The 21,250-nt window shown below is 35.7% G+C and overlaps 1 protein-coding gene across 11 annotated transcripts in view; it reads right to left on the bottom strand.

Moving 5' to 3' along the window:
* The window catches only part of PPP1R9A (protein phosphatase 1 regulatory subunit 9A), a 329,127-nt gene that overhangs the window by 33,089 nt on the left and 274,788 nt on the right, over nucleotides 1-21,250 (bottom strand). For 7 of the 11 annotated variants that reach the window (XM_042918086.1, XM_042918078.1, XM_042918070.1 and 4 more), the window contains 2 exons: nucleotides 4,140-4,297; nucleotides 3,337-3,634 (listed from right to left, as the gene is read on the bottom strand). In XM_042918086.1, the coding sequence (XP_042774020.1) occupies nucleotides 3,337-3,634; nucleotides 4,140-4,297 (456 nt within the window). The remainder of the gene's footprint in view (nucleotides 1-3,336; nucleotides 3,635-4,139; nucleotides 4,298-21,250) is intronic. The other 4 variants (XM_042918091.1, XM_042918100.1, XM_042918129.1 and 1 more) reach the window with 2 other exon arrangements.

The following is a 21,250-nucleotide window of genomic DNA, read 5'->3' as shown; positions in this document are numbered from 1 at the left end:
TTAAAAATCTCTTTAATAGTTTTAAAGTTTGCCATTTTCCACTTATTTTCCAGTTAAGTCTTAAATCCACCTTGAATGAATTTTTTTGCAAGGTATGAGATGAGGGGGTCTAATATAATTTTTAAAAATATGGATAACCAATTGTCCCAGAAAAACTCATTCTTTCTCCACTGATCCACCCTTTTTTATGCAGTTTTCATAAAATAACTTCATATATATCTGAAATGTGTATCTGTGTGTAATCTGCTTCTATGCTCTTTATTCTATTCTTGAATCTGTTTGTAAACCTCTGTACAAATAATATGCATAATTAATCCTGTGGCTTTTTAATAATTCCAGGTATCAGGTAAGCCAGGATCTTCCACTTCATTCTTCTTCAAGAGTCTCAGGTATTCTGGCCTTTTTTCCTTTCTTATAAATTTAGGATCAGCTTATCACGTTCCACAAAATGTCTACTGTTCTAAATCTTTATATCAGTATAGACAAAAATGACCTATCTTTCTGCCACTCAATTTTTTTTTCAAAAGATAAAAAGTTTTTAGAGTGGATAAATGTATATCCACCATATATCCTCCAATCTCCATTTACTACACATTGCTTTATCAGATAGCCTCTAGTCATCCATTAATCCATTAATTTTCAAATGCATTTCAAGGTAAGTTGAAGACACTTCAACCTTACACACATCAAGGTGCTGATTTTGTATATTTATTTTATATCTGGCCACTTAATCTTCTAGATGCATATTCATATAATCTTCAAATAAAGATACTTTTATTTTCTCTGTTGCAATTTTATACTGATTATTTGATGTTCTGTTCTTCCTGCAACTAGAAAATTCTCAAAAACAGACTTGAAAATCGTGATGATGGTTGGCACTCATGTCTTATTCCTAACTTTTGTGCAAATGATTTAAGATTCACTCTTTAGTGACTGATCACTGGTAAGTAACCAATCATATTCAGAAATGTTTTTCTAATTCCATTTTTACTGTAACAAGTTTTTACTGAAAATGTCTGACGAATTACATCAAATTCTTCTCAACTTCTATTAATGTTATAACACTTTACCTTTCCTTTGTTGTATGATGATTTACAGTTAGATCTTCTAATGTTTAAATATTCTTACATTTTCAGAATCAATGCTACCTGATTGTGGAAATATAATTAACTTGCACTCCTATATTCAATTGATTAGCATCATATTTAAAATGAATCAACATGCATAAGATTTCCTTTTTCCACACAGTCTTTACTGGTTTTTAGGACTCCAGCTATTTAAATAAATGAAAAACACCCTACCTGGAATAACATAGCATCAAATAGAGCCTACGTATTTTTTTTTTTATAGGTTAAGTAGAATTCAGTTATAAAACCACCTGGGTCTGGTGACTTTCTAAATGGAAACTTTTGTGAAAACATATTTCATATTTCTGTGACTATTAGTTTATCCAAGTTTTCTTCTTAGACCAATTGGAATAGACCAATTTTGTAGGAAACACCATTTCCTCTAGATTTTTCTTTAAAAAAATTTTTTTTAATGTTTATTTATTTTTGAGAGAGAGACAGAGCATGAGCGGGGTAGGGGCAGAGAGAGAGGGAGACACAGAACCCAAAACAGCTCCAGGCTCTGAGCTGTCAGCACAGAGCCCTACGTAGGGCTAGAACCTGCAAACCTTGAGATCATGACCTCAGCTGAAGTCAGGCACTGAACCAACTGAGCCACCCAGGTGCCCCTCTCTAGATTTTTAAATGTACTGAGTTTGCATACTACCTTTAAAAAATAATTTTTAAAATCTTTGTATCTCCTTTCTTTTTTCCAATGCTATTTTGTTTGTCTGTCTATATTTTTCTTAATGTGTCATTCCAAAGGACTATTTACCTTTAGCTGGAATAATTTACACTTGTACTATATTTTTGTGGGGAGAGGGGGGGTTAAGAATAGGCTTTTCATTTCAATAAAAATTAAATTCTGCTTATATCTTTTACCCTCTCCTTTCTTTTTCTGTTTTTTGGTTGCTCTGTTCCTATTATTTTGAATATTTATTTTATTTATTTTCAGTCTTTATTTTTAATAATAAAGGAGTTTAAAGCTATACATTTTTCTCTGAATACAATATACTCTGACTACCAATTCAACTTTCGAAAATGTACTCTACAGAAATAAAAGCATCAGTATACAAGAATATACGGGTGCTTGTTATAACTTTTTTTTACAGTGGTAAGCAAACAAGTAAATATACAAAAAGAAATCTTCCAGAATACAGCCTAAATGTCCATCAATATTAAAATGGTTGCCTCAGTTATATTATAGGCTCACTACAGAAAATTCTCTTGTCATTTAAATTTGTGTATGTTGCACTAGGCTGATGTTCTGAAAATACTATTATATGTAAAATAAAACTGCAGTCATGTGACTTGTATGATTCATTTTTGTGAACAAAAGCATACAAAACAAAATGCAAACATACCAAAAAGTGCTTTTGTTTTTATATCTACATACACACACACACACACACACACACACATACACACACATATATACATAATATATACTTATGTGTATTTCTGATGTGAAAGATAATATGACCAAATTTACTTGGTTACTGTAAAGGGGCACATCAGACACAGTAGGAAAAGAATGAACCTATTCTTTATACATCTGTGCATCATGTAACTTGTTTAACGAGAATTCATTACTTCTACTTCTATAAATTAAAACAACAAACGTCTATTGGTATGACTGAAATTTTGGTGTTAATTCTAGGAGCCTATTTTAAAATTTAATTGATTAATCGCCCTCCATTATACCTTTCCTGTCATAATTTTTGCAATATAAATCACTACTGTGGAGATTTCTTCTAAATAAAAACCAATTAATGGCTTAAAACCTATAACTGCTTTCAGCTTCATATATCTATGTACATATGTATATGTGTATGTATATATATTTTTATATGAGTTACATATATATTTTTACATATATATTACATACACATATATTTTTTTCCAGTGTATGTTAATGTTTATTGAAACTCCAGGCTGCTATTCTACAAAATCTCTATTAGGCTTCCTGAAGAATTTCCTTCAATAATAAACTTATGGAGAGCTGTAGAAGTAAAAACACTAACCAGGCAGGAAAAAAAAAAATAAGTAAGTAAATAAATAAACAAATAGGAGAGCCATGTGCTCTTATCCCACAACAGCAATATTAATTATTAGCTGTAAGAAGACAAAGGGCTTATGACTATGAGAAAAAAAGCCATCCTTATACTGCACAAATCAAGGTGTTAGTTAAGTCAGACAAAAGCAAAAACAACAAAAAAATCAACAGTACCTTTCTCTTGTGATATTTGCTTGGCTGTGGCTTGATGGTGGCAAGGAGATTCTTCCGTATCATGATCAGATTTTGAAGGAGAGGAGAGTGAAGTGTCTCCCCACGTAGAGGAGGAAGGCTCCTGTTCTGGGTGCAGCGGTCCTCCTTGAAATTCAGTTATGTGGTCAGACGAGAAGGGCACATTGCCTGCCACTGGAGTGAGGGATGGAGCACCAGAATCTGATTCTGGAGAAGTTCTCAAACCCTTGGGCAGAAGTGATTTGGTAATGTGCGTGTGGTTATAGAAACTGTTTGAAGGCTGTTGGTATAAGAGATTATAAAGGAGGTTATGCCGCTGAACATCAGCTCCATGTAATACTTACTTTGAAATCAGACCAAACATTTTTAGTAAATTCCTTGAAAACCAATGTTTGTTGGTTGGTTTACAGATGAGACTGCATAGTTTACAACAATTCATCACATTACCATTGTGGCTAACACAGATCCTGAGACATACAGAAACAGTTACTTGTACATTATTTCCCACTAGGTGAAACCAACAGCTGAATATAAAAGCACCATCACGAATATGACAAAATGGGTAATGCCCTTGGGGTAGTTCATTGAATGAGTACAGACAGAATTTGAATTACAACAATATAACGAGTTGAGTAAGAATTTAGGAGACAAAGCAGTGAACTATTCCAGCTGTTTCCATCTAGGGCATAGAATCTGGTTGCAGAAAAATCATTACCTTCAATAAGCTGTAGGAACAAGGATACAGCTCAGCACTGCAAAGTCAGAAATTGGTCAAAGGTGCTCACCTTTCGTTCCAGACTGTCTTCCCCATCTGTTGAACTGACACTATCATAGAGTCGTGTCCTAGAGGGCCTCTGGCGTCTGTTCTTCACAGAGAGCTGGGCTCGGGTTTTCAGTGCTTTTGAATCCAGGCGCTCTGTTTCAGGGACTGCCTCATTCAAGTCTAAGAGAATAATATTGCAAAATAACCAGTGAGGGGAACCTTTGGACAGGATTGACAAAGAGACCACAGACGCTGATAACAAAATCTCAAGGTAATCAGTAATACTAGGCAAAATATAGGTGACAACCATGCCGGCCTGATACCCTGCAGGTAAGAAATAAATCAGTGAGGTATTGGAGAAATGTACAAAGCATAATGGAAGAAACAAACACCAAAGATGACCAAGGCAACCAAAAGATCTAACATCCAAAGAGCCAGCATGATCCTCTGTGGGCCAACTCACCACCTCTAATCTTGCTGCCTGGAGTCCAAGTCAGGACTCAAAGTTACCATCTTTTTAAATTTTTAAAAATTTTTTTAATGTTTATTTATTTTTGAAAGACAGAGAGGACAGAGCATGAACAGGGGAGGGGCAGTGAGGGAGCGAGACAGAATCTGAAACAGGCTGCCATCACAGAGCCCAACGCAGGGCCCGAACTCACAAACCGTGAGATCATGACCTTAGCCAAAGTAGGACGCCCAACCGACTGAGCCACCCAGGTGCCCTTCAAAGTCACCATTATAAAGGGGAGGAGGAAATGTCACCCATCCATCGATCTATGTAGGCACTGGCTGAGGAAAAACTCTTCTCTGGTTGAATTTATCTGGAATGTTATTGCTCCTTAGAAATAATGTAGTTTGCTCATCCATCCTTTATCTTTTTAGAGTGGCAGTCATTAAATGAAGTCATAATGTTCACAGAATTAATAATTAAGTGCTTCTGGATTTAAACTATTAAAAATAAAGCAAATAACTGAGTTGTAGAAAATTAATATGTACTGGAATTAATGGAATAACACAGTTTCTTACAGTAGCATTACCTGAGGCAACTCCTTTTCATAGTACTAGCATGAAGGTGTACTCTAAATATATTATAAGACCAAAACAAGGAAGCATCTCAGGATATACCTCTCTTACATGTAGAATTTAGCATCTAGCATATGGTTCTAACAAATAATATTAAACCTATTTTTCCTAGGAGATACATCCTTTGAATGACAATATTTACAGAAGGTTCTGACTTTTCATTTCCTGTATTTGAAAGAAAAGTGAATATTCAGAAAAGTCAGATCATTCAGGTATATATAAAGGACAGCTAAATATTTTCTAATTAGTAGTCTATTGTTTACATGTCAATGAAGAAAAAATAATCTCCTTGATCACTTTAATTTCTTGCTTTCAATAGAATCTAAACTTGCAGCTGCTGATTAAGAGTTCATTAGTTGTGATAATTGGGAGATAATCAACCTTACAAGCTCTTGTTTACATATAAAACATGGAAACACCACCCAGATGAAAGCAACAATATAATTAGATATATCGGCGTACAAGCACGTTTCACAGTTTATCTATCTCATATTTGGACTGTACCTTCTATGACAACAAAGCACAGTCACACACACCAGCTCATGTATTCTTCACAACAGCCCTACACAAAAGAGCAGCCGAGGATGTTTATTTTGTCCTCTCCTGTAGTTGAGAGACCTTGAGTAACTTGCCCTCTTCTGCGTGGCTAGTTGATGGATGAGCAGCCAAGATTTTTCTAGTTTTTTGACCCCCAGGCTACTACCCTGTGCCCTCCAAATTCAGCTAGTGTTGAACAAGCTACGAGAAAAAGATTTTATTTAATGTTCAGTGTTTTGGGATTGTAAAATCACATAAAACATGACTAATCTAGGAAATTCATTTCTCCAATTGGCTACATATGAAATATTATTATTAATCTTCCACATATGTGTTAAGAAAGCATAAAAAGGAGGACATGTTGAAAGCTAAGGAAAAAATCATTTCTCAGATGATTTATTTGGTTGGTTTAATAATAGCTTTAGTTACTTGGTGACAAGAAGACCCAAGGAGGAAGCTCATTCTAAATGTAAAATGGCTGTAAAATGGCTCCCTCTGCAATAGAATCCTGGCCCGGGAACACCCAACATAGCACCCACCATCTAGGACTGCAATAGCTGCCCCATCGGTAGGTACTGAACAAAGAAAGTAAGGGAACATGAAAGCTACTTAGCAGGGTTTAGAGTGTAGAGAATTTATTCTGGGGCTTCTGGCTCCTTTACTATTCAGCAATTTGCCTGGTACTGGTATCAGACAACTCCCAGATAGCAATCTGGAATATCTGCTTTAATGTCAGCACTGACTAGGTGCAAACTATTGGAATTACATCTGTTAAAGTTAGCTGGAAAAACCGTGCCTTATGTCCATTATCCAAGTGGCCAACAAACACCTGCATCCAATTAATTTTTGAGGACCTGAAAACAAAGGTCTTGGGGTCACTTTATAACAGTGATTCATGAATTACAAATCAGCAATTTATATTTCATTCTAAGCACACATTTTTTTGAAGTAAAGAATCAGAAAAAATGGGATGGAATGGAGAACTTTCACTTCAATAGCTTTTATGCCAGCAGAAAGCTGGAGAGAAAGTGGTCGAGAGGAAGCAACTACTAAAGACATCACTAACATCCCCCTTAAGAGTATTAGAAGAGGTATGTGGAACAGAAGGAAAATGTGTACAGGACTTATGTGGCTGGGTAACTAGAAGCTAGCTTTGGCTACCATGTCATATAAGAACCAGAATATTACAACTCAGAAGAAACTTAGGGATTCTAGCCCAGTCTTCTTTCCCAGATCAGAAATCCAGGTTCAAAGGTTACTAACTTGTTTACTAACTGCATCACACAATTAATCTGTGGAAGAGACTGGATAGAGCTCAGCCCTCAGAAGCCTCTCCTCCTTCTGGAAGGTCACTTTCCAGTCTGAAAGTAAACTTCACAAGTAATCTTTTGCCTTCATCGAATTGTTTAGTCTTGCTTTATGTTCCAAACAAAAATATAAGTCAGGGGCTAACTCTGTGAATTTCCATAAGTATATAATATTGAAGGAAGAAAAAAACCCTGAGGGATTTTATTTGGCTTTGTACATATACAAGGAATAAAATTCTTACATCAAAAAATTAGCTGTCAGTTTTGCGGATGGCGCCGTGGCCAAAGAAATCCAACTGGTTCAACGTTTTCTAAGTTACACGTTCCTGAATGCAAGGGCTTAGGTGGCTGCATTCTCTCGCGGTTTTTCACTCTCTGCAGAGACCTTAATCAATAACGTAACACTGCTTTTATAATGCCAAGACCCTGGGTCCTTCCTCTACCTCTTCTCTCTAATCTATCGAGTTCTACTGTCCATAAGAATCAGAGGAAAATTTCCTTTTCGTCTCTCTTTTTCTCTCTATTCTTTTTTCAGATCCTCTAGTCTCTTAAAAAAATAGCCTATCTCTGACTCAAATGCAGCTAGAAATACAAAAAAAGAGCAAACTCAAATGGATTAATAAATATAGACAAATACAGACAAGATACGAAGAGGTTAACCATAAAGCTTGGGTAGGACTCCACCTGAATATACCTGCATTTTAAGACTAGTTTCAATATTGCTTCAAATTGGATTCTTTAAAAAGATTTAATGGATTTGATTATGATTTTAGCAGCTGTTATGAAAAATGTTCTGTGAAATTAGGATGTTATATATCATATTACACAGTGATTGGTTCCCTACAGTAATGCCATGAGTCATTCAGTTTTTTTCACTAGATTGACGTTATTTTTGACGTAAATGGAATGCTGCCCACAGATCAGATATAGATGGCAAGAGAAGGAGGGGAACGGAGCAGCCCGATGATAGGGTCTGCTCTGCAGTCTTACGTGCATTCTTCTCCTCAAAAAAAGAGCTACCTTTGACTATCACACATAACGCTATTATCAGCTACAACGCTGAACATCATGAAACACTTGGTGGCATTTTAAAACTTGAATGGTATATGCATATCACTCACAGTCACTGCAAGATCGTAAAAGATGGGCCCATGGGGCTTGGGGTTGATCCATACTGCATTCAGAGGTAGGTTTATGTGTCTCAGGTGCTGTGCAACAGTTACCATGAGAGTGATCTGGAGTTAGTCTTCTTTGAACAGAATCCAGAACCGTGGCTCTCTGGCACCGAATTGGGCAATTTCCCTAACCTCTCTGTCCCTCAGAATCCTAAAGTGCAAAATGGGCATGATAATAACATAACAATAATAATTGCGTTGTTATGAGAACTAAACGCATTAATAGATATGCCAGTGCTTGGAAGAGGGACTGCTACATAAACACTCAATAAATGTATTTTACTGGCGTGGAAAGGCTAGCAAGATATTCTTACATGACTAAAGCAAGTTGTAGAACAATATGTACATTCATATTAAGTACTTTAAACAGAACAACATAAAATAATTTTCCAATGGTAAATATATGCATATGATTTAACAGAAAAAGAAGTGTTAAAATACACTTCATACTGATGATGGTGGTTACCTCCAAAGAAGGTGTCAGATTTGGAGAGCCTGGTCAATACGTAATTTAATCTTATTTGTAAATGTTAAAATGTTTGGTATCATATGTATTTTTTGCATTTATATATTACTTACACATTTAAAATTAGTAAAAAAAACACACATTCATTTTTTATAGACATCTTAATTCCATTCTAATTTTTTTTAAGTTTATTTGTTTATTTTGAGAGAGGGCAAGAGAATGTGAGTGGGCTAGGGGCAGAGAGAGGAGGCAGAGAGAATCCCAAGCAGGCTCCCTGTTGTCAACACAGAGCCCGATATGGGGCTCAAACTCATCAATGGTGAGACCATGACCTGAGCCAAATTCAAGAGTTGGACAACCTAACTGACTGAGCCACCCAGGTGCCCCATCTTCATTCCATTCTAATCTGAGAGCTCTAGTGTTTCAGGACCTAATATTCCCAAATGTTGTTATTAGCCCAGGAAACTGTCAAAATCCGGGTGATTATCAGCCTGCCCTGTGTGAGAAGGCTGGTCTTTCATGACATGTATGGAGACTGTTTGCCTGCATTGCTCCTTTACTAACTGCCAGATGATTTGGCCAGATGAAGACCCTGTGGCTTAGCTTCCAGTTGCTACTTTGTTTTAGTATTGTACAGGGGAAGATGTATTGAATCGGATATGGTAATTTGAGACCAAGTTACAAGACCAACTTCATCTCTTATGACAGCACTTTACTTAAGAACCCACCCATGGCCAACTCTCACCCCGGACTCTATTAATTTAGTTGCTTTCCTTATAGTTGCCTAAAAGTTGATAAATTTTACACCCCAAGTACTATTTATGAATTTTAGGAAGCTGATTTCTTCCAGTTTCAGAACAAGTAGGAGATTAACGCTGTTTCTTAATCTATTAAGTAGGTCCGAGTTTACTGTTGTATCAACTGTACATTTCATTTGCTGATGTTTGAAAAATATTAAAGAATTACTTTTTTAGACAGGTCATCTGTATGACCTTTGAAACATAATAACTGAGTTATCTGTTTTAGTTTAATGCTTCTCCAGTGCAGTCTGATATCCAACTTTACCTTCTTCAGCTTATAGTTAACTTAGTTAGCTCCCTGTTCTCAAGAGGGCAGAGAAGAAGTCTAAATTCTGTTGCCCCTGACTCCTTAGTAATGCCACTAGACTGCCCATAGAGATAGTGGCTATAATTCAGAAAAACAAAACAAAACAAAGCAAAAAAAAAAAAAAAAAAAAAAAAGCACCACCACCAACTATGTGAGATAACCTAAATCCCATCAAATATCATCTGCAACTCTTATAAGAGTCATTGATTCCGAGACTACGAAAGGATCCAGAATTTATATTTAGGTAACAAGAAAAGGCATTCCTTTACTGTCTTAGGATTCCTTTACTGTCAAACATCTTTAGAATCCAACAGAAAAGTACTAAAATTCAAAGAATTGTAAAATTTAATCAAATGGGCAAACTGGTTGGAACTGAGGCCTTCTGTGAGTAGAACCATGAGGTCATGTGCATTAAGCTGGGTCTAGGAAGGTGGGACATGTAAATGTCCTCTTCTTGAAATTATAGCATCTTTGACATAGCAACAATAAACAAGCTTCTGTGTTCTCATAGGGTGGCCTACAAAAATCTAACCGGTTTTCTCAGTCAAAAATCTCTGGATATACTTAGTAATCCCAAGCATGCTACATAGGCAACACCTCCCCCCAATTATATATCATGATATAATAGTTTCCTTGATTAGTGTAAGAATTCAGATCTTATGCCTTTGGTAGGAAATAACCTCAATTACTTGAAATGACAGTTGTTGGCTTCCTTAATGGGAAAGTATCTTTCAACTACAGGAAGACTAATTGCGTACAGCATTAGAAGGTTTAAGAAAACTCAAAGGTTATGCTACTTGTAAGCATAATGTAACAGATGCATGAGAATTTAAGTACTTGCAAAGACTCTCAGTCACTAAGAACAGTAGTTAAAAAGGAAATCAAATGTAACAAATTTGTAAATGCAATTTAAAATGTTTATAGGTGTTTAATTAGATAAGTTTATAAACAGAACTAAATATTATTCAAAGATCCCTTAGTGATTTGCAAACCAAATTTAAAAACTTAAAGAACTAGATTTTTGATAATGTAGCCTGAATAAATCAAACATTAATTGTAAAACCAAAATAAATATCCAAGTGACTTTTTGGATGGTCATAAGGCCTTTACTGTCATCACAAAACTCACAGGCAATAGGGTTTTCCACGTACCTACGTTCTAATGTTTCTTAAGCCTCCTCATATGTCACATTTCCTGTAGGTTCTCAGACATAATTAGTGTACAGTATTGAGAGAGAAAATCATTTCATGTCCACTGGAATTCAGTCTTGACATCAGTGTCCTGCCTAAACAGAAAAAACCCTAAGGATTTAATAACTGCTGAAACAATACGGCTGGACGTTGTCCAGAGCCATACACGCAAGATAATCTTCTGGCCCTAATTCCAGAAATCTCTGTTCATTGTTTCATTTTAATTTTAAAGATGCTGTGACACCCCGATTGAGCACGTCTCCCTCTTGGCTGGTAGATGGCTTAAGTGAAATCTGTGGCCCCCCTGAACAAACCACAGGAGCCCACCAGCATGCACTGTATACATAAACCACTCGGGCAGCATATTCTTTTGCATCCTCCCATCTGGACTTCCCAGGCTGTTTTTCACAGTTATTTTTACCTCAGCATAACTATACAGTATCTTCCAGTCTGTGTGATTAGAATTTCATGGTGAACCAGAGCACTGTCTATAAAATGTAAGAAACACTTCAGGATACAACTATCTTGTCAAGTTTCCTTGAAAAGGTGCTATATCTCACATTTGAGTTAAAACTATCATGTGGCGCCTGGGTGGCTCAGTCGGTTAAGCGGCAGACTTTGGTTCAGTTCATGATCTCACAGTTCATGAGTTCGAGCTCTGCATCAGGATCTGTGCTGACAGCTCAGGGCCTGGAACCTACTTTGGATTCTGTGTGTGTGTGTGTGTGTGTGTGTGTGTGTGTGTGTGTGTGCACGCTCTGCTCCTCCCATGCTTGCTTGCTTTGTGTCTCGAGGGGGGGGTGGGGAATGAATAAACGTTAAAAAATTAACAAAACAAAATGGCCTTTACTTCCAGAAGATCATAATCTACCCTATAGTTTAATTCCAAGCAAACAAAATTTAAAAGTCAAAATATAAAGCAGTCTGCTTTTCCTACAATGGATAGAAAACTACTAAGCTTAAGCTCTTTCTGACAAAATAACTTGTTTTCTATCAAAACAACTTCAGATATCTTCTAGTACGAATGCATACCTCACTGGATTGAAGGGTCTGGTGACTTCTGTGAACTTATAGAGAGGCGGTGAGAAATAGGAACCAAGGAGAGTTGTCATTTTGCAACTGAATACCTCCTGCTGAATGCCTCCTTGATTTGGCAACAAAAGTCTTAATGACTTACACAAAGACAGATGCAAAACTTGCAAAAAACTAGACAGGCAATTTAGGTGCTTTGCTTTTTGATTAAGAGAACAGATTTTGGCTCTAATGATATGCCAGAAAACAATCAATAAGTATTGATTTCTCATTCATTTGGCTTGTTCATTAAAATTTTCCATAGTGATTTACCGGGAATGTTCACTCTTTAATTAGTGCAACTCAATAATATTTCATGGTCAAAATTATTTATCAGGGATTAAAAGTTGCTGAAAATGATTTGTTCAGGAAAAATGAAAATGATGAAAGTTTACCAAGAAATTATATCTGTATGCATGATAAAAACAAGCTTGAATCCACTCCAGAATTCTCTCCTGCTCCAATTTAGAACTAAACAATGTGACAGCATGGAATAATTACCTCATTGCTCTGTATCTAATGCTCTTGTAGAAGACACTCCTGATAATGTAGTGCAAGCATTCACTTTCCTTTTAATGACTTTCCATTTAATGAATTCTGGCTTTAATCATGCCTTTAACCTTATTTTAAAATCCTGGGTTCCAATGCTAAAAGTGAATGCTTAATGTACTCTCGGACTCTGTTAGAAAATAAATCAAATGTGGTAGGGGTCTAGCCCGGATTCATATCCACAGGTATCTGAAAAGAGCCACTAACATTGAGGGCTCAGGGAAAGGCAAAAAGGACAAAGACAACATATGATTACAGCCTCAGGATAAAATGATTTCTTGGAGGAGTCCAGTGACCTTAGGAACCTCCTTATTGTTGTAAATGTCTGCTTGGTGTTGGCATTTTTCCCCCTTATTAAGCCTTAAATTTTATAAGTCCCCAAAAATCTTTTGTGGTTTTCCTCATTCTTACCTTTCAATTATGCTACTTAAAAAGTTCTCCTTTAAAATATCTTATTTACATAAAAATTATACCATATATGTAAGTCATATAGAAAAAGAAGGAAAAAGACACCCATGTTCCTACCATCAAGCCTAAAAAGTAAAATTAGTATTTTTGAAGCCCTCTCTATGCCTCATTTCTAGTTGTAGCCCCTGTTTTTTCTCCTAGTTATTTCACAAAAGTATTTCACTGATTGAGCCACCCAGGCACCCCTGTCTTTTGGTACACATTGCAAGAACTTCTGAAAGCATATATACATGTAGAAGTAAACTTAGTGGGCCACAGACTTGGCATACCTTTCATTTTACTGGATAATACCAAACTGCTTTAGCAAAATAGTTGTATGAGTTTTCTTTTGTGCTGGCTATCACATATTACCGTGAAATTTTATATTTGCAAATCATTTTATTTAAAAAAAAATTTTTTTAACGTTTATTTATTTTTGAGACAGGGAGAGAGCATGAACAGGGGAGGGTCAGAGAGAGGGAGACACAGAATATGAAGCAGGCTCCAGGCTCCGAGCTGTCAGCACAGAGCCCGACGCAGGGCTAGAACTCACGGACCGCAAGATCATGACCTGAGCCGAAGTCGGCCGCCTAACCGACTGAGCCACCCAAGCGCCCCGCAAATCATTTTATTTTTTACTAATGAGATTGAATGCTTACCAAAGTCTACTTTTCCTTTTTTGTGAATTGATTGCTTATGTAGTTGTCCATTTTTCTTTTATGTTAGTTGTGTTCTCCTATGATCATTGTGAGTTCTGAGCATATTCTGGATAACAATCTTTTCCTTAAATGGGCTACAAATATATTCTCTCATTTTCTGGCATCTCTTTCCATGTTCTTTATAAAGATACTATAGTGTCTTTCAATGATCAGGTTTTCTTAATATAACTGTGGTCAAATTAATAAATTTTTCTTATGATTTGGAATTTTTGTGTCTTAAATCATATACACATTCTCCTACATTTTCTTCAAAAAGTTTGAAATACTGCCTTTCATGTTTGAGACTTTAATCCATTTGGAATCTATTTCATGAATGATAGGAGGTTGGATCCAATTTTATTTTTTTTCCATGTAAATGGTCGATATTCTCAGCACCATTTATTAGTCCATCCTTTCCCCACTATTCTTCAGTGTCAGTTCTACATTAGTCTCAAATTGTCATGAATGGGTCAGTTTCTGGACTCAACTCTGTTGTACTGGTCTACTTGTCAATTACTGAGACTATACCACTACCTTAATCACTTTTACTTTATAATGAATCTCAGCATCTGAGAGAACAAGCTCCCTCACACTATCCTTCCTCAAGTATATCCTGATTATTCTGGGCCAGGCTCTTCCTCCATACACATTTTAGAAACAATTCACCAGGGCGCCTGGGTGCCTCAGTCAGTTAAGCAGCTCAGATCATGATCTCGTGGTTCATGAGTTCGAGTCCTGCATCAGGCTCCTTGCTGACAGCTCAGAGCCTGCAGCCTGCTTAGGATTCTGTGTCTCCCTCTCTCTCTGCCCCTCCCCTGCTCACACTCTGTCTGTTTCTCTCTCTCTCAAGAATGAGTAAATGTTAAAAAAAAAATTAAAAAAAAAAAACAAAAAAATTGCCAAGTTCCAAACATCAAAAACAAAGAAAGCCCTGTTCAAATTCTCAACAGAACTGAATGAAACCTATAGGTTAATATGGCATTATGGCCTGTTTACAATATTGAGGTTTCCTACCTCTTCCAATTTATATAGGTCTTCTTGAATGTCTTATCGTGGGTCTTGAGCTTCTTTTGCTAAATTTATACCAGCTACCTTATACTTTTTGTTGCTATTTTAAATGGCTTGTACAAAAATAACATGTTCTGTTTGTTAGAATTAATGGATATATATAATGATTCTTGGAGCCATCCATCCTGCTAAACTCTTATTAATTATAATAATCTGCATTCTTGAGCATTTTTTATGTATTCAATTTTATTATCAGTGAATAATAATAATTATGCTTCTTTCTTTTTATTCCTTATATCTTTTACTTCTTTTGCTTGTCTGGTACTTACTAGGACAACACTGAATACAAGAGGTCATAGTACATTAAGCGGTGAAATGTTAACAGTATTCTTAATTTTTTTAAAGGAAATTCTTGATTTTAACATTTCACCACTTAATCTGATGCTTGATAGACTTGTTAGCTTCACATATCAAGTTAAGAAAGTTCTAGTTTAATAAACTTTTGTATTTCTAGTTTAATAAACTTTTGATTGTGAATAAGTGTTCAACTTCATTAAATGTCTTCATCTAAGAAGATGATTATGTATGTTTCTCCTGTAAATACATTATATATATATACATATATATATATATGTATATATATATATATATATGTATATATATATATACACACACAAATGTATATAAAATACATTTCTGGATTCAGTATTTATCTCTGTGAATAAGTAGGGTGTTTGTTTGTTTGTTTAATGATGAGAATCCTGGCCAGCTAGTGGGTATTTACTCTGCCTACCTTAGAGTAGAAAAGGAACTCTATTCCAGAACAAAACTGTGTTACACAGCTTAAGTCTTATAAAAATATATTAACCCCATCTGCAGCTTAACTGTTTGTTAAATATACAGACCTGTAATCCATTAGTTACGTAGAAAACCATACCCTAGGCATTTGCCAAGGTGTATAAACTCTAACTTATTGCCACTCAGTATTTATTAAAAGCTCATTTAAGAACTACAACACCTGTAGTGTATAAAAAGAATTTAAAAAAAAACCCAAACCCCAACTTTTTGAAGAATTTTATTAACTCTTTACTCAGTAATGCAGGTCACACTCCAACTGCAGAAGACTTTTTTTTTTTTTTAATTCTAGTATAATTAACATACAGTGTTATATTAGTTTCAGGTGTTATGAAAGATATTTTTTTTATATCCAATTGCAGTAGGGACTCATTCCCCTAAAAAATAATTGTTAGGACTTCACATGGAACCAATAAATGGATTGTTTTTAATAAAATAAGGAAGGACTAGCAATACAGCTGGCAAATATCAAATATTCAAATTTAAAATACTGGTTATAAGGGAGAGTCACCAATATTCTTTCATGTTCATAAATTCTGTCATCATTTAAGAGAATGTTTTTAATCATACCAATAAAGTCTGAGGATTAAAAAAATAATCAGTTGAATGGGAAAAATATTAATGAATATTCAGGACATGTTCTTCTGCAAATATTCTAAACTATATCTGTAGGTATCCACAAAAAGAAGAAAAGTTAATATAAGAAAAGAGTAAGTTGGAGAAAAACATCCGCACTTGACTAACCCAAAAGAAAGCAAGAAAGCAGATAAAAATAACAAGGATGTTTTTGTTAGATTACAAACAAATAGTAAGAGCTTAGATTTAAACTCAACATATAAGTAAATAAATTAAATAACAACTTTCTAAACGCATCTTAAAAATAAAGAATTGGGAAAATTTAAAGAGATTGAGAAATTGTAATAAAAAAACCCAACTATATGCTGTTTACAAAAGACACTGAAAGTACACAGTAGAAGAAAATGATATACCATACAAACACTAACCAAAAGACAGCCGATATAGCTCTTTAAATATAAGACAAAGTAGACATTAAAGTGAATTACCAAAAATAGAGACATTCTCTGAAGATCAAAGGTCAATCTGCCAAAGAAGATACGACAATTCTAAAGTATATGTACCTACTAACATCACCTCAAACATATAAAGCAAAAACTGACAAAACCAAAAGAAACCAAAACAATTATAGGGTGAGATTTTTTTTAACATTCTCTCTCAGTAATACATTCTAGAAGTTTTAAACATGGTTACTAAATTTGTCTGATATACATGAAAGAGCACCTGAGCACCAAACTAGATTAACAGCTAAGTACTGTCATGTCTTATTCATCCTCTCCCCAATAATTTAAACTAGTTTTACACAACGCTACATTATACATTTGTGTGATGCCATTAGTCTAACGTTGAAGGCCACTGTGTGAAAATGTCCAAATAACAATCACCAATTAAGGATGTTAATATTAATATCACTTTTGCTCCAAATCATTCATTATTTGTGCCAATGGTTGTACTTCACTTAAGCAAATGGTTTGTTTTTTTTATCTTAGGAACACTGTGAATGATGTAATGAACAATGGTTTCCCCCTCGCCTTCTGACAACTAGAAAGCTGAGAGCCAGATAAAAGGCCTTGCCTCAGAAATACTATAAGCATGGTATAAATACTTGCAGTATTTCTGGTTCCACTCTTTCCTCATCCTTATTGTTTTTTCTTATCTTGCCACTATCAATTTATCCAATCCTGTCATATAAAGGTGTCTCCCCAAGTTACTTCTAGACAATATATGAATGAATGAAGTATAAGGATAAAAACACATGGGTAAAAAAGGTAGATACTCTTAATGGCATCTGGTTACCTGGTTCTTCCTGATAAAGACTTTATTTAAATCAGAGTAAATTTCAAAGAAGTGATTGAATTCAGAGAAATCAGATTTCATGCAAACCAATAAGCTAACAGCTGTTTCACAATAAGCGAATATATGTGGGTGGGGCCTGATGATCAGAGAATTGACTGGCTTGAATATCTAAGCAGGCTCAGAGTTCCACTGACATGTCCACAAGGCCTAGGTTTCAGACCAAGCATCCTGGGTCCATGATTCAGGTGCAGACTACCATCTTAGGGATGTAGTTTTAGGAAATCTAGAGCTTTATTGCAACAGTCAAACCATTTTGTGGAAAAAGTGTAAAGGAAAGGAGAGGAAGCGAGACGGTATTATTTTCATATCCTTATACTCCTTTATCCAGGATATACTTAAATTACCTGGAGAGTAGCTGAGAAATATTTTTTTTAAAGACACCCAGGTTTCAGTAATTAATTCCAGATACAATTTATGCTGAAAGTCTAGACTTTCTTACAATCTGCCATATTGCACCTTCAGTCCATTTCTTCCATGTGAAGAAAAAGACTTCTGGCACAGTTCTTATTAGAGCTACGGAATGGTAAGTAACTAAAGAACTATGAATAAAACACTTTATATAATCTTCCATGTTTACACTTTAGGGAAAATAACATTCAGTGTTCTCTAGTGGCCCAATGGCTAAGTGTGTATGAGAAAGAAGAAGCATTTGGTAGTAATACCCAAAATTCACAGAGATACTTGAACTACGTTTACAAACCTATAAGTGACCCAGTTCCTGTTAAGCCTCCAAAGTATCAATGGGTCATGGTGCTTACAGAAACAAGTATGAATTCTTCTTCAGGTATTCAAAGCCTACTTTTAGTCCAAGAATACCCTGTAGCATACCTTTAACATCAGGTCTCATTCTTTAACATAAAGTCTATGAATCAGAAAAAAAAATCATTCTAATTTTATTCATTTTTTTCCCTTTTCTTCAAACTCCCTCTCATCTCTTAAAATGTATCATGTATGTATTTGTCCTATGCCAAATACTTAATCTTCTCCATCCTTAATCCTGCAAGTTACATGCCTTGTTGTATAGTTAGCAGGGACAAACACTGTTCTTTCTACCCCGGAGCCATCTTTCTTCTTACTAGTCAGTATGCCACTAGGCTTTCAGGGTTCAAAATACTTTTCTAAAGGTATCAAACTTACTTTTAACCTCTCGAGGAAGCATAATCATAATCTGCCTTCATATGTAACTTTTATCAATTAGTTTTAGTCTTTCTTTCATTATCTCTATGGAATATGCATAAACTTTCACAAAAGAGCCTTTGAAATATTTGAAGATGAAAACAGTTTCATCTTAAGGATCCTGGAATTTCTAAAGTGCAGGAAGCGCATGTCGTTAAAGTGATCTCCAGGGAATTTAATCAAACTAGGAATACAACCCTTTTCTACCAAGATCTCTCTAACATGACTGTTCTCTGCTCTTATTCTAATCCTGACTTAAAAACCTGGATAGTCACAGACATTTCTAGTCACTAAGGGCCCTTGGATACACGGTAGAGAACTCTTACATAGACCAGCACTACTGAGGCACTAAGAAATGACAAATACAAGAGGTGCGTGGGTGGCTCAGTTGGTTAGGCATCTGACTCTTGACTTCAGCTCAGGTCATAATCTCATGGGTCATGAGTTCAAGCCCCACATCTGGCTCTGTGCTGATGGCAAGGAGCCTGCTTGGGATTCTCTCTCTCCCTCTCTCTTTCTCTCTCTCTCCCCCCCTCTCTGCCTCCCCCCACACCACCTCAAAATAAATAAACTTAAAAAAAAAGAAAAAGAAATGACTAACATAAAACAAGGTAGGAGGGCAAAATAATTACTTTTCATGTCTCAGAACACAAGAAAAATAATGCGTTTATTTAATAAATAAGTGCTAATTAATAACTCTTAATAATTAAGTAATAATCCTTAATAAGGATTTGTCATGGCTCCTGGTGAAAAGAACTGTTCTATTTCTTTTATGTATTATGATAAAAAAAATATATTAGAGGATATTAAGTTATGGATTTGTATATATATTCTATCAAAATTTTAATGAGATACTTGGATAGGCTTGGTTTATAGAGAGAAGCACACAAATGGTGCTCAAATAGAACTGTAACTGTGGTAAACTTCTGCATGGCCTGAAAACGATTTTATCACTCTAAAAACTTACAATACTTCAATGTTGAGAGTCACGTAATTAATCCCTCCTCATTTGGGAAGCCCATTCCTGGAAGAACATGAGTGCTGTGAAGAAATGGCTGCTTATGTGTCCTTCCTTTCCTCCTCCTCCTCCCTTTCTGCCTCCTTCACTCTCTCCTTCTTTTCTCCTTCTTTCACTATTTCATTCTAACATAATTTTTCATTGACTTTAAATGATAATCCTTTTACTTCACTGAGCTGCCTCAAGGCCTAAAAATATGCTAAAGCACTCACCCTATCAATAAAACACTCCAGTGCTCAGAAAGCAAGTCAGAACTGGACAGTCCACAGGAAGTGGGGAGAAAAGGCCCTGTATTTAAGGGGCAGAAACTAACAGAACTGACAGCAACTGCTGTACCTATCTTGTTGCAGAAAGGTGGAGGGGGGGGGGCAGGGGGGGAGTGTGGATCTTGAAATGTCAAATGGCCTGTGTCAGGTCCGCAGTTTACTTCCTTTTCCAAACCTCTAGGTCTTCAGCGTTCCCTAGCAACAGACGCAAAGGATCAATTTAGAAAAGTGCTTTCCAGAGCATTCCTATCTAGCTACTGACCAAGCCATTTTAGTTTATGTGATCAAGCAATTGAAATTCAAGGAGATTTATCACTGACTGTCCTCGGCAGCAAAACTGGAAGAGCGCCGCTTGATATGTATGCTGCTAATGTCTAAGATGACTGATTCTACCTCAACCGCACAAGCATGGATTGGTTTCAGTAAGAATTAGTAGTCTCTGCATCTCACTGTGAACCGACAGTGTTGCTAGGGAAACTGATAATTATGTGGCAAAATGGAGGGTGTAGAATAGGAAAAGGGTTCAGAAGAAATATAAGGTTTTGATCCAAAGCAGCGTGTTAATAGTATAGTTTGTTTATCTTCTGTACTCACATAATTTAATAAATAACATTAATTATATGTTTGAGAAGATACAGATTTCTGAATTGAAAGAAATGAACAGAAATGAATTGAACATTGGAAAGCTACTGGTTACTGATCATACTTGGTGCATGCCACAGTAGAAATACATGTTTACTACAAACTACAATTTAATTAAAATATTCAAAAAGAAACTAATTTTTTTCTGGCATTTGTCTTTAGAAATCAATCTTTATAGAGTTCCAGATACAAAAACCAGAATCCTATAAAAGCTCTAATAAATTTGCTTTCATTCACCTCAGGGACTAAGTCATATAACCTCAGAACACATGTTGGTGTGAAGAAAAAAGATGCGTTACTATTTTTATATTATACAGAGTAAAGCCAACCCAGAGACGCTGAGTGACCTTCCCGAAGACACACAGGTCTTCGGTTAGCGGTGATGCTGGTGCCAAATACTCCTCTTAGAGCTGCCCAAGAGGCGTCGTGTGCACGTCATATTTTATCAAGGGAAAGCCTCACAAAAAGATATAAATGCAGTAAATTGGTCTCAAATCTCTAGATCTCACTCTGAAGGAAGATGTCCAACACTTTTCATTTTTCATGGCTACGAGTTTAGTTCTAAAAGTTCATTAACTTGTGTTAATGAGCCCTTGTGTATCA

Source organism: Panthera leo, chromosome A2 (assembly GCF_018350215.1).
Source record: "Panthera leo isolate Ple1 chromosome A2, P.leo_Ple1_pat1.1, whole genome shotgun sequence".
In the NCBI taxonomy this organism is placed as follows: Eukaryota; Metazoa; Chordata; class Mammalia; order Carnivora; family Felidae; genus Panthera; species Panthera leo.
The sequence above is the reverse complement of the archived record's forward strand: the minus strand, read 5'-3'. Positions and strand labels throughout refer to the sequence as shown.